Genomic DNA, 14,656 nt, shown 5'->3' on the forward strand with positions numbered 1-14,656 from the left:
ATAAACTTATTGTCAACTTTAAAAACTCCATATGTGGTTGGGGAAAAGCCAAAGTCCATTCAACTATCCTGATCAGACATTTAGAATGGACATCTACTTGAAATTCCTGACACATACATGGCTGTACTGAGTTTATATAGCTAATAGCGGGTCCGGCCACGCGTTGCTGTGGCAATTGTCCTTCTCATCACAGTCCATAACCCACACAGATGTCCATGCAGGTCTTGTCTGCTAACGTATTTCCTGATGCCTACTGAGTGCTTTTAGAAAGTGGGTGGGGCCAGGTGAAGTTTGGTCCAGGTTAAGGTTTGTTCTGATTGGCATTTGACTGGCTGTGTAGATTTTTAAAAATGTTGCTTTGGCAGCAGCTGCCACCACAGCACAAGGATCTTCACTGTGTGACTGAAGGTAAATTGCGGCAGCCATTGTGTGGCTGGCTCTGCCTCCTGCAGTAGCCAGTAGCCATTTTGTGGCTGTGCCCACCACGCTATATCATAATTCCACAGGCTCAACAAGTTTGAGGACCCCTGCTGTGAATACAATTGGCAATGTGGAACAAGAGACAGGAATCACTTCCCAAAGAGTTACTGTGTCCTAGTTGTGTCCTAGATTTTCTGTACACGTGGCTTGCGTTACATCAGTCCCATTGCAGTTTCCACAAGCAATGTCAGAGACACTAGAGCACAATCTCTAAGGGTACATGAACTGGATGTCCCCCAGTTCAGTAAGATTCATATCTCATAAATAACTGCACTAAGTTTGTTTTCTAGAACGAATGATATCTCAGTGCCAGCAAGACAATTCCAGGCTGTTTAGCCTTTCTCATAGGAAAGATACTACAACCTGATAATCCTCTGTGTGTCCTCTCCTGCACTTTTTTCTGCTCTGCGATACCCTTTTAGAGATATGAGATTAATGGTACGAAGTGATCCTACCATTAAGTTGCTTGTCTTTAAGTTTTCTATGACCCTTTCCTTTATTTGCAGCTTCAAAACATTTTGAATGAATGCCCTTTTAAAATTATTTTTAGATTCAATGTTTTAAAAACAGCTGCATTGGCCTGTGCAATTTCTTTAAGGATGTTTCCCACACCTCTCTTCCTTCCTTGCACTTCCACATTGACACCATTTTCTCTGCTCATTCCTTGTCCCTTGCCTCTTTTTCCTGCAAGTTTTCCCTGTAGGATTCTTTATTTAATGATTGAAGATTGGACTATAGAAGGCGCAGAGTGTCGAAACATGGAACTGTGAAACATGGAAGTCATTGTTTGGACAACGTAATCAACGTAATCAAAAAACAAGGGAGAAATCACAAAATGGAGGCCAAGAATCATTTGAAAGTGATGAGTTTGGAAATACATGGTAGTATGGGGGGAGGGGGTACTGAAAGCATTTTACAAATGTTTTCAGGGATTTGTGTGGAAAGAGCCAATTAATTAATCATCAAAACATGGAGAATACACACAGGATAGCTTTACACTCACAGTGAAGTGACTGTCCAACAGATTGTGCCGGGTTCCATTGTGGGCTCTATATCTTTGGTGCTGACAGTGGAGTTTCCACTTGTCAATTGTATATCAGTGTACAACCAACCTGCATGGATTTGCACTCTACAAATATAATTTCATACAGCCTATTCATAGAATGTCTGTATTTTCTATAGCATCACTTCTGTTCCACATCAGCAGTTTGGTTAGCTTTGCTTAGAGATGGGAAAGTTCTGGATGAAGGAAAAGTATCTCATCCCACAATCACAGTCACCAGATTGAGCCAGCTGGCAGGGAACACTGGATAACACCACTACCTTTTGCATGTATTTGCCATTAACAGTGCAGTACCATGAAGTCTTACTCTTGTTTTCAATGGGCTTAGTCTGGTTTGAGTGATTTATACTGGAGTAACTCTGGATTATCCAGTGTATGTGGTAGTGGTTACTGGCTTTAGAACAAACTCATGGAAGATAAATCTATCAATAGCAATTAGCCATGTTATATTGAGACTCCATATTCAAAGGAAATAAATATATATCTGAATACCAGTTCTTATGGGTAGGGCTACTACCTTCATGGCCTTCTTGTAGTCCTCCAGGATGCATTTTTCTGGCTGCTGCTAGCTATAGGATATTCAATTAAATAGAGGCTTGGCTCATCCTGGAGATATCTACTTATGTTCTTAGGAGAAGCTGATTCATGTTCACAACGTTCTAAGATGTTACAGAAATAGAAGCTTGATGGAAATACAGGTGAACAATAAAAGCATTCATTAGTCTCTCCATGATGAACACTTATTTGTTTAGTGTAGTTTGTTTAGTTTCCTTTATTTATATCCTCTTTCACCACATCATGAACTGCATTTATTAGGAAAACAAACACAACTTTATAAGTTAACAAAGTACAAGTTTTGTTTCAGATTTTTCACAGTTTATAATTCCCCACATTTTCACACACATCCATTATTAATATTCTGTTTCCTGAGTTACATATGCATAAAATTAGGAAACCAAAATAATAGGCATACTTGCCTCGGTCACTTACCATATCCCTTCATTTGCCCAGCAACACAATTTACAGTCAACTACTAACCAAATCAATATGTGGTATGGCTTTTAACAGCTGTTCCAGTTTGTCTTGATGATTATACTCCTTTAGCCAAGAGAATATTCACTACAGTGTTGCTGAAGCACAACAGTGGTAAAACTGATGCTTCGAAGGCTATAATATGCTTGAACTTTAGCCAAATGCATTGACCTCTACCCTAACTGAGTACTATGGAGCCTTTACACCTTTCATCTACAGGGCTCTTAGCATGGCTATTTATAATGCTGTAAATATAAAATGCCTTTTGGATGTTGTAACAGGAGTCTGGGAGACACTTTCAAATAGTCTTATCCCACAGCACTGTTGAACCTTCGCACGGACAGGAGAATTGTATGAGTTCTGACCATTACCTCTGATCCTAGATTGAGGACCTTTAAAAGTCACAGTGGCACTGTAGATTAATTTAAGGAAAAGAACCCTCTAAATGGCACTTCAGTTCTATTGAGGAAAAAAACCCACATTTTTTGTGGCACTTTAAAAACCAACCAATTCATTTTAGCATAAACTGCACCCACTTTATCAGAGGCATAAGGAGTTCTGTAAAAAACACTAGAAACAAGAATCTTCATCGAATTTTTGTGAGGGTTTGTCTCTGAAATGGGAACATTCCAAAGGATAATTAAAGGTGACACACTGGCCTGTTCCTGTGACATTTGATCACTGAAACAAGTTTTAGACTTCAAAATCCTTTGTCTTGATTTTCAGTATATCTTTGAAAACAAATGCATTTTTAAAGCTCTGTGTAGCTATCCAGTCTACTTATCAGAATGCCAGCCATTTTATTCACCTTTTAAACAACATTATTCAGACCCCAGGAATTTACACTTTAATGCATAAGCACACATGGCATCATTTAAGAAAGAAATGTACATCTGTGAGTGCAAGGCACAGCCTGAATCTAAAGCATATGTGGAGGCAGATATTCGGGCAACACTATCTATGTGGGATTATAATGTTACATTTAGACAACTATAGCTCATTAAATCCTTAAAAACAAATTAATACCTTTTCAGAAAACTGCACTTTAGTATACATTTCATATGGCATTATATAATAATGTTTCCCACAAACTGAGAAATAGACTTTGAAGTAAAGTTGGAAAGATAACAATTCTACTACTTGTTTCTCTCTACAAAACCTGTACCCTGATCTTGAAAATACTCATTTCAAATTAAATTCCACTGATTTCAGTGGAACTTGCCTCCACATTTTCTCAAAAGTGGAATATGATAGCTGGAATGCTTCCAGAACTTAAAACAGGATGAAATAGACATTCAACATGAAGCACAGAAGATTTTTGGTTATGAACTCTTGATACCCTCATTTTTGACACCTCCAGCTAATGCACACTGTCCTTATTTTTCTTTAAAGTGAGTCTTTTTTTAAAATGCAGGTAATATGTACAAATGTACACTAGCATTTGAATCCTAGCCCATCAGCTTTAATATTTAGGATTGTACTACCTATCATTGAGCAAGGAGTAGGGGTAGCGTATGTGCGTGAATTGAGCTTGTTAATCTCCAGTTCGGGCCGGGAGAGCTCCTGGAATTACAGTTGTTTCTTAGATGACAGAGATCATTCCCTGTTTTTACCTATGAAATGTTTTGGGGCTTGCATTCAGAATTGTATTTTTAAAAACGCAACCTTTGTACTGTTTGTACTGATTTTTCCCACGTGAAAGGGAAAAAGTACATATATATATACCCCACCAGCCACAAGAAAAGGTGACAATTAATAAAGGAAAAGTAACAGGATTTCTTTCAAGCTTCTAAGGGCCAAATCAGATGAGACTCAAAAGATCTTTGTATAGGAAAGACTGTGTGTTGGATCTTCCACAGATTTTTAAAAGATAATTAGCAGCCCCAGGCAGCTGCTTTGAAGACTGGGGAAGGGTTGCTGGGCGAGAGGTTGTTTAAACCTTTCCTCTTCCATGATTTAAAGCTTCTACTCACTCTGCCAGCAGCAGGGAAGAGGATACACATCCACGCACCTGAACTAGTATTTTCACCTACAGAGGGAGAACTTCAATTTCTGGAGGACGCTTTAATTCACTACAGGGATGAAGAAAGAGTTTCAAACCCCCTTACCTAGTGACCCTTCACCAATATTTTCTTCAATGCAGCTACCACAAACAACTCTATATACCTCTAGTCTGTTCACCCTATATACTTCTAGTCTGTTTTGGCCCTATGGCTGTCAAAAACAAATCAAAGTTTTCTCACAGTGGGCAGGGGCTTGCTTTACTGTTGGACTTCCACATTTCTTTCTCGCTCCTTTCTCATCACCTTATGCAGTGTACTAAGAATGAAGACAGAAATTTTCAACTAACTTCAACTGAAATTTCTGATTGTGGGAGCCTTTAAAAAGTGCATCTTTCACTTTCCGAGTGAAAGATATTGCTAGGGAAGAGAGGTATATAAAGAGTTGTCCAGCCAGGAGATAGAGGTGTATGGCCTATACGGGACATGGGGTCACCCATGTCCCTGGGTGCACGCCTTTTGGTCATGAAGGGGGTGCCACCTGCCCCCCCCCCACATGACCAAATGACATGCGCCCCAGCCACACGCCACCAAGCCCCACCCTCTGCTGGTCAGCCAGCTCAGAAGGTGGGCACAGGGCTCAGTGGAGGGCAGCCACAGCACCTGCCTGGACTTCCCGCCTGGGCTGCCTGACGCCACTGAGCCCCACCTCAGTATCCGTGTAGGCCAGCTTTTGCCCTCCCCAGGCCCTGCCAGCTTTTGTGGAGGTCGGGGGCGGGACTCAGCCTGCACAGAGGCTGGGATCGGCATCAGGCGTCCTGCCACTGAGCCATGCCCCCGGCCTCTGTGCAGGCTGGCGGAGCGTGGCAGTCTCGCGATGGTGTGATGGTGGGATGAGGTGTGGGGGCACCCAGAAAAGGGGCTGTCTCCAGCTGCTATTTCCCCCAATACACCTCTGGAGAAGAACATAGTCTAGGAACTTTATGGACAGCAAAAACAACAACATAATTGCAACTTTACACATGCTCAAAAAAACCAATTCTACATTCTTCCCAGTTTGGAATAACAAGCCTTGGGGCAGGTCTGGCCATTAAAAAAAAACATGTTTGACCTTCTCTCTCTGATAACAGGACTCTTAACCATGATTAAAACATGGTCAATCTACATGCACCATTCAAGGAAAATGAGGAAAGGGTTTGGGAATCCAACAATTAACCATGAAATGCTTGTCAGAAAATACTACAGTTTATATTTTAAATTTAAATTAATCTGAACTGTGTGATTCCAGCCAAATTCATAATCGCTCCTGCGTTCAGTTGCTACAAGGTTCCTGTAACATTTAAAGGAGAATGATCAGTTGCTTCTACAACTAGCCCATGTCCCCATGTGCAAGTGCCCGTTCTAATGACTAAAGAATCGACATCAGCTAAATGTACACTATCTAAAATAGATCTGATCTATAATTCAAACATAAAAAGTCATATTGAGAACTACAGTGTTGAATACCAATTTTATTTGCTTACTAGCAGGGCACCCGTGCTTCGCTACGCATATTTCATCACAGGCTCTCTATGAATTTTGGGGTGACATTCAACATACTTCTTTACAGCCTGTTTGTGAACTTTGGGGTGACATGCAGCATATTTCTTCACAGCCTGTCTGTGGACTGATGGGTTTGTTTTCGCATTATTTTGCAGCAGCTTCCTGTAGTTGTCTTTTTCTAATGCAATGTGTTATTGCTCTCTTTCACCTGGTGGGCTCCAAAAGACATCATTTGGAAGCAGCCGTTGTATTTTCAAGATGCAGAAAGGAAGTGTTCTGCCATTGGATGCTGATGAGTGAGAAGGCTATGAAGAGGTTCAGGGTAGGGTTGAAGGGCAGGGAGCTGGACTGTACTGCCATTGCAGCACATTCCTGGGGACTCATCCCATCACTTCAGAACACAACACCAAGCACAGGGTCATCAGAGGCTGAGAGCAATAAACTTGTCTCCACAGTAAGCAATCTAATGTCCATATGTAAAACCCGACAAATGTTTAGTAGTCCAAGGTGATAGTGTGGTTTGTAATCTATTTTGATAGTATTTGGCTGTAGTGGTGTTGTTAACATGAGGGTGGGTGGAGGAGCACTTTTTCACAGCCTGTGTGTTAACTTCGGGGTGACATTCAGCATACTTTTTTGCAGCCTGTTTGTGAACTTTGGGGTGACATGCAGCATATTTCCTGACAGCCTGTCGGTGGACTGATGGGTTTGTGTTCAAATAGGTTCACATGCATTGTGGTAGAGTGCAGTTGGTGAAGGACATGAAGCTGCTAGTGTGTAACTATCACCCTTAGAATGTTCATGCAGCATGTCTGTGGACTGAGGGATTGATTTGATTTGTTAGAATTCGCGCAGATGGCCAGAGATGAGAAGTGAAAATAGTAAATAGGTAATAAATCAAGTGGAAGTGAATATTTTGGGAAATCCTTTCTTAGTGAGCACCTGGAATACGTAAGGAACAGGTGTGCCAAATTTCATGTGTTTTTGAGTTCTGTTGATGAGTCAGTGAGTCAGTCAGTGGTATTTGGCGTTTATAGATATAGATTCTACTTTAACCACTCTACTTTAACCACTCTACTTAGTAAAAAGGCTTACAAATTTGGAAAACTTGATGTTTTGCAATTTAGATAATTTACAGGATTAAAAAAAATCATGCTTACAGTGCACACTTAAGTGGAGGGGAGGTTAAAGCACTCTGAATGTGGTGTGACCCCAGCACCGGCATAGATGCTACTCCATGTGAAATATGTGGCATCCATGCTGATGCAGGGGCACTTACATAAGCAGCAGGAAGCTGTGTGGATGCATGATGCTTGGGCACCAATGCTGCCACATCACTGGCATTCCTCTGGGGCAGGAGCTGACACCAATGGGAACATTCCCAAGGGCAGAACTGACTTAGCTTGCTGTGGCCTTTCAGCCCAGGAATGCCCATTTTGGAATGCACTTATGCCAGCGAAAAGGGTGAGGAAGAGTTTGATGAAAAGTTTGGATTTATACCCAACCTTTGTCTCCTGTAAGGAGTCTCAAGGAGCCTTACAAACTTATTTTCTCTTCCTTTCCCCACAACAAATACCTTGTGAGGTTAGGTGAGCTGAAATAACTTTGAAGAACTGTGTCTAGCCCAAGGTTACCCAGCAGGCTTCATGAGTAAGAGCAAGGAAAAAATCCCCAGATTAGAGTTCACCTGCTATTAACTACAACACCATGCTGGCTCTCACACACATGCATAGGGCTCTTCACTGTCCTCAGTAATTTCTCTCTCTCTTTTGCTTTCTGGGCCTCTGCAATGTTCTTTAGAGGCACTGGGACCAGCTGCTGCTCATCTACCCCCCTCAGGAATGTGCTGCCCTATGCCTAAATTAGGGCTGTATTTTTCATATAGCCTTAAGAACGGACTGCAAGGCACTTTAAACTAGGAAGCCCAGATTCTCTTTTTAAATCCATCTTAAAGGGAAAATTTAGGGTCCCTAGTTAAAACAACATTGAAAATAATGTTGTTTGGGGGTGGATTATCCCCCATCCTGAAACAGCATCACTTTCAGTGATTAAACTGGGAACCTCAGATTCTCCCTTTAAATCCATACTGAAGGGGGTGGATTTAAAAGAAGAATCTGGGGAAATTTTGGGGGGGGGGTGCCTGCTGTCAGGGGTGCAATTGTTAAGCTAGCAGCACCAAACTTTCAGGGTATCTTTAGGAGATGAGACTCTCCTGATGATACCACTCAGGTCTGTTGAAATTTGGTTCAGGGGGTCCAAAGTTATGGACCTTCAAAGGTGTAGCCCCCATTTCCTATTAGCTCCCATTGGAAACAATGGGAGGTGGGGGCACCCTCTTTGGGAGTCCATAACTTTGGACCCCCTGAACCAAACGTCACCAAACCCAAATGGTATCATCAGGAGAGTCTTCCAAAAAATCCCTGAAAGTTTGGTGCTGTTAGCCTAAAAACTGCACCCCTGCAGGCCAAAACCTGAAAAAACACTTTAAAAATACAAAAAAACCCACAAATGGGGGCAGAGCTTCGGACATGTAATGGGGAGGTAAACCCGGGGAACCCCCCCCTTTACCTACATCCTTGCTGATACAAGGGGAAGAGGAAAAAAGGAAAAATAGAGGAATGCCCCCCTCCCCATAAAATGATTAAAAATAATTTAAAAACTCCAAAATAATAAAAGGAGCACTTGTAACTTTAATCAGTGGGTTCCTTTCATGGCTGTTGCTAGGAGCCAGTGTGGTGTAGTGATTAAGAGTGGGGGAACCGTGATCTGGAGAACCAAAGTTTGTTTCCTTACTCCTCCATATGAAGTCCGTTGGGTTGACCTTGGTCTGATCACAGTCAGAGGCGTAACATCATAAAACAGCACTCAGGGACAAGGCCTTATTTTTGCGCCCCCTGATAGTGGTCGGGGGTGCAAAATAACCTGCGGCAGGCTCCTGGCCCGGTGACAGCTGCTGCTGGGCTGCCCCTCACCTCCATCAGACACCGCAAGCAGGTGAAGCCTCCGATAGAGGTGGGGGCATGGAAGCAGTGCTGGGCAGGGAGCCAAGGTGGGATCCCACCCCACTGGCCTCTTCGTGTTGTGCCAGCACCATGGCCTGGGCCAGGGTTGATGGCATGGCAGCGCACAATCTCGCCCAGGCCAGCCACCTGCCAGGACGCTGCCACACCAAGGCTCCACCCCAAAATCTCCAGAAATTTCTCAATCTAGAGCTAGCAGCCCCAACTGGACAGAAGGAAAAGAGGAGAGTCTAGGTGGGCTTTCAGAAAAGAGGAGGAAATAATGGGGATGGGGGGATTAAAGCCTTCCACAAGTCCTAGCAGGTTGCCACTTGTATATTCTAGTAGCATGAAGATACCTGTACATAATTTTTGCTAATGAAGCAGAACCCAAACTGGAGAGAGTAAAAAAGAACTGCATATATTTATTTTAAATATTTATTTATTAAAAACCATGAAACTTCTACCTTGAAAGATAACCTTGAAAAGTATTCATGGTCCTGTTAAACAAGCAAATTGAACAAAATTGCATGTAATTGCTCTCCTTGTGTTTCATTAACTATATTTGGTTTCACAGCACCTTCTAGGATTTTTAGGATTAGAAACTTTAACAGTTTAGAACAGGAGCACTGAGAATCCTAGGAGCTTATCAAACCAGCTATATGTTTCCCATCCAATTCTTGCCATGCTATGAAAACATAAAGAAAAAATGTGGTGATGAACTATACCTTTTCATGTCACTTAAGATGGCCAAAACGTCCAGTAACACCTCTGGGCAAACACTCCACCCAATCATACACAACTTATGCATAACATCTTACATTATAAAAGAGACAAAAGGTCATGCCTATTGGCCCTGGAATAAAGTTATTAAGCAAATTCATACCCCAGACTACTTCCTACCTGAAGGATGTAACCCCGAACATAGTCTCGAAGTGTCCAGCCCAAACCGTGCAGGATGTGCAGCACTTCTTCCTGCTTCAATACACTGAAGAGTCGATCTAGTAATATCTTCAGTCTCACTGGCACGGCCTGGGTACCATACAGCATCAGGCTGCTGATATCAAACACTACATTGGATTGTACAATCTCCACTTGAGTTGGATGGTACAGATGCTGGGTGCTAAGTTTGTCCAAAGCTGAGATAGAGAAACAAGAAGCATAAAATACATTGAGTCTAAAAATGTATTCCTATACAAAAGACACAATTTAAGCTGAATTTCTTCAAACAAGGACAGGGAAATAACTCTACAGACAAATCAAACTGTTTATAAGCATTGAATACTAAGTTAAAATCCTAGTTGATTAGCATTCTTCCTAGATCTTTTTTTCCCCCATTTATTTTATTAAATTGGAACGTAACACCATCTGTTTGAAAAAGCAGCTAGATATTAGTTGGGTTTAAACTAATATTAATAGCCAAATAACATTACAAGAGTACAATAAAGGAAAACATATCTACAACAGTGTTCCAGGTCCAGTAGCACTTCATCAGATATTTCTGCAGCAACAGCATTCATTGAGAAACTTCTAATATTAATAAGTACTACCCTGTTTCCCTGAATATAAGACATCCCCTGAAAATAAGACGTAGTAGAGGTTTTGCTGAAGTGCGAAATATAAGGTATCCCCCGAAAGTAAGACGTAGCAAAGTTTTTGTTTGGAAGCATGCCCGACGAACAGAACACAGAAAAATAAGACATCCCCTGAAAATAAGACATAGCGCATCTTTGGGAGCAAAAATTAATATAAGACACTGTCTTATTTTTGGGGAAACATGGTAGTAATGTTCAGAAAGAAATGTAATTTTAACTTTAATGTATCATACAGTCCTGGCTATCTGACATACTCCTTTCCCAGTCTTTGTCATTTGAACACACTCCTTAACGAGCAGTTTTCACACAAGATGTCGATTCCATTTGGATGTTTAGTCATCTGTTTTGTCAACTAGATGCATAATGGAAAGACACACCCCTCAGGATTTCCTACCTGTGTGCATGCAGCGAAATAGACATGGGTGCATTATCACAGATTAACTATTCATAGGATCTACCCATTTCCCTACATACAAATGACACATGCAGTCCTCAAGAACACTACTGAGCTATGTCAGAGTTTTGAGTTCTACCTATACATCATTATGGAGCAGAGATTGTTAAATGCATTGTAGCATTTAACACAATGATTTTTCATTATGGGAGCATGTTTGTGTATATAAATATATAATTTATATTTTTCATTGTGGGGGCATTTGTGTGTATATATATATAAATATATAATTTTATATAATATATATAAATATATAATATATATAAATATATAATTTTGTCAGACTTTAAAATAATGTTGCAGGGGGTCCTCTCTTCTCCCTCCTCTTGTACTTTGGTATCTTCTTTGCTTGTGGTCACTGGAGAGTTCATGTACTCTTGATAAATTGCTTTCCTACATCTGCAGCATAAATGCCCTTATCGTTTCCCTGCTGGCTTCATTCAGCACACTTGCCCCAAGGGATATTTTGTCAAAGAGTTCTGGTTTCCTCATACTTCATTTCTTGCTACTGATTTGTCTGATCTTTCCTATTCTAGCAGTTTAGTCAACCTTGAATAAATAGGCTTTTAAAAATTAATTTAAAAGTTCAGGAAAGATAAGGGATTGGCAAGCTTGGGGATTGAAGTCCTCTGTCTGCAGAGCATTCACACTGCAGAAATAGGAAATGCTGTATTCTGCCAAATATGCTCAACATTGATTATTTTATTTATTTAAATGTACAAGTCAGACTCAGTTGATAAAGGCCACAGAGAACAACTTTTTTAAAAAAACACACAAATAGAATATGTAGTATTTACTGTGATATATCATTTTATAAAACTGCATTAGCTCTGTATCTATAAATCTTGAAGACCAGATACTTTGTTCTGGTGGGTTTTCTGGGCTGTGTGGCCGTGGTCTGGTGGATCTTGTTTCTAACGTTCCTAACATGGCTGGCATCTTCAGAGGTGTATCACAGAGGGAAATCTGTTACACGGACTTTCCTCTGTGTTACACCTCTGAAGATGCCAGCCACAGATGAAGGTGAAACGTTAGGAACAAGATACACCAGACCACGGCCACACAGCCCAGAAAACCCACCAGAATCAGTTGAATCTGGCCGTGAAAGCCTTCGACAATACTAGATATCTAATTAGATGCCTAATACCTAGTCTTTAGTGTGGTGGTCATTCATCCCTATTCTATGGTTACGAGTCTGGCTAGGAGTTTGCTGTGGGCAGGTGGGCTTCTTTTTCACTCACTTTCCTTTTCTTGTCCTTGGCAAATTCTCCCTTTCTCCTTCTGTGGTTTGAATTTGCTATGATGTGGTGCTTTCTGCATTGGCATGAACCTTCTTAAAAAGGGGTTGAAACTAGAATTTGAAATTGATCAAGTTAGCACTCTAATTCAGGCAAGGTGAGCATGCTGTACTTTTGTATTAGGGATTTCTCCTCCAATCACCCTGCCTCCATATTTGAAATTTCTTACAGTCCCTAGTCATGGGCATGCCTTTATGCTGGCCAAATAGAAGGTCTTGCTGACAGCAGAACTGAGAGGACAATTTCATAACACTTCATATTCAGATTGTTTCTGTGGCTGTGCCTTGGGTGCAATAGAGACTATAGATCACCTTTTGTTATTCTGTGATTAATGGACAGAGGCGTAGCTGGGCCAAACTGCGCCCGGTGCGCATACTATATTTTCCGGGGGAGCCGCGCCCCCCCGCCCCCAGCGACACACCCTTCCCCCACTTACCTTAGTTCCTTTCCTTTTTGAGAACTTTTTCAGGCTGCAAAAGGCATGTTCTCAGTAAAAACGGCCTGATGGGAGCTATACTTCCCAGGAGACCTTGTGAGCCCCAAGGTCTCCTGGGAACTGTAGTTCCTCAGGCCTTTTTTACTGCAAACAGGCCTTTTGCAGCCTGAAAAAGTTCTCAATAAGGAAAGGAACTAAGGTAAGTGTGGGAAGGGGGGCGCCGCGGGGGTGCTGAGGGGGGAGGCGGGGGAAAGGGGGAGGGGCCTGGGGCGATTTTCTGCACCCCTATGCATACATCCAGTGCACGGCACACACACCCTTCCCCTTGTAGCTTCGCCACTGTTAATGGACTACCCCCAGGGCTCTTTGAATTATTCCTGTTTTAACTAGATATTGTCTTCCTGTTGAAACCTGGGTGATATACCTGTTGCTAGCAGATTTTGATCCAGAAAAAACTAGATTTGTTGCAAAATATCTGACAATAGTGGTATCTTTAAAGTCTTGTTAAAATGAGTTTGATCTTGTTGATTATAAAAATTGTATAGGGTCATTTTATTTATAGGCTAGTTTTAAGAGCTATGTACTTCATTTCTCTGTATTTCTGATGTTTTAATGCTTCTTTTTACTGTATTGTCAAAGGCTTTCACGGCCGGAATCACTTGGGTGCTGTGTGGTTTCCGGGCTGTATGGCCGTGTTCTAGCAGCATTCTCTCCTGGCGTTTCGCCTGCATCTGTGGCTGGCATCTTCAGAGAATCGTCTGAAGATGCCAGCCACAGATGCAGGCGAAATGTCAGGAGAGAATGCTGCTGAGGTTTCTTGTGCCTGTTCGGAGAGCACACAGCACGCAACTTCTTTTGTTTATGTATAGTTTTGGTTCATGTCGAAGATTTTTTAAAATGTAATGTTTTATCCTTTTATGTATTGGTTTATGTTTAAGACATTTCATCCCATGAGCTCAATAGTAAAGGAAAGCAAGGACATGAAGTTCTGATAGCAATGTAGTGTAGTTCAAAACACTTCTATGAACTTTTAAAACTAGTTTGGAATAGATTTCTGCACAATTGACTTTCTCAACCAATTCTATTTCTTGCTCTTTTCAGGCTCTTCCTTCAGCCTCTGTTTATTTTTCTGTCCAACTCACAAACCACTTGTTGTACCCCTATTTCCCTGGCTATTTTAATTCCCTGGCCTTTTAATTTCCCCACTGAGACAATTACCTCTTGTTATTTGCTGTGTGCTTGGAGTCTTTTTTGTTCCTATCTTTAAGGGTCTCAGCTAAAAAGACCCACCCGGTCCAGAGGATGTTGTTGTGTGTGAGTTTAGGACTGCCCAGCCAACCACTGGCAGGAGCTTCATCAGTACCACCTTCACAACCACTAACTGCCACTGTAGACAGAGTTACACCGTAAGCACTTGACTTAGAACAGTGTAACTCTGCTTAGGATGGCACTACTTATCCCTTAGGACCAACTAGACATTTTGTGAATTTTTAGTAAATGCAGCAAACTCCTTAAACCTTGAAAATGTATGGGGAAGACAGTAGCTCCATCCATAATATCTGATTTTCAACAAAACATTTCTGATTTATTCTTGGGAAGGGAAGGGAAGCTAGTACACAGTGTACAACAGTCTGTACAATTTCCTTAATTTTCTAGTTTCAAAATGCAGATACATGAGATAGAAACATAGACCAAGGTTTATTTCAGACAGTTTTCTGAGAAGATGCCAAAAGTGGTGTCAGATTTTCCTTCAGAAA

General features: G+C 41.4%; 1 protein-coding gene across 2 annotated transcripts in view; it reads right to left on the bottom strand.

The window, feature by feature from the left end:
* BNC2 (basonuclin 2) overlaps positions 1–14,656 on the bottom strand; it is a 468,234-nt gene that overhangs the window by 121,550 nt on the left and 332,028 nt on the right. For both annotated transcript variants that reach the window (XM_048503098.1, XM_048503097.1), the window contains one exon: positions 10,020–10,255. In XM_048503098.1, coding sequence (XP_048359055.1) covers positions 10,020–10,255 — 236 coding nt within the window. The remainder of the gene's footprint in view (positions 1–10,019; positions 10,256–14,656) is intronic.

Source organism: Sphaerodactylus townsendi, linkage group LG07 (assembly GCF_021028975.2).
Source record: "Sphaerodactylus townsendi isolate TG3544 linkage group LG07, MPM_Stown_v2.3, whole genome shotgun sequence".
NCBI lineage: Eukaryota > Metazoa > Chordata > Lepidosauria > Squamata > Sphaerodactylidae > Sphaerodactylus > Sphaerodactylus townsendi.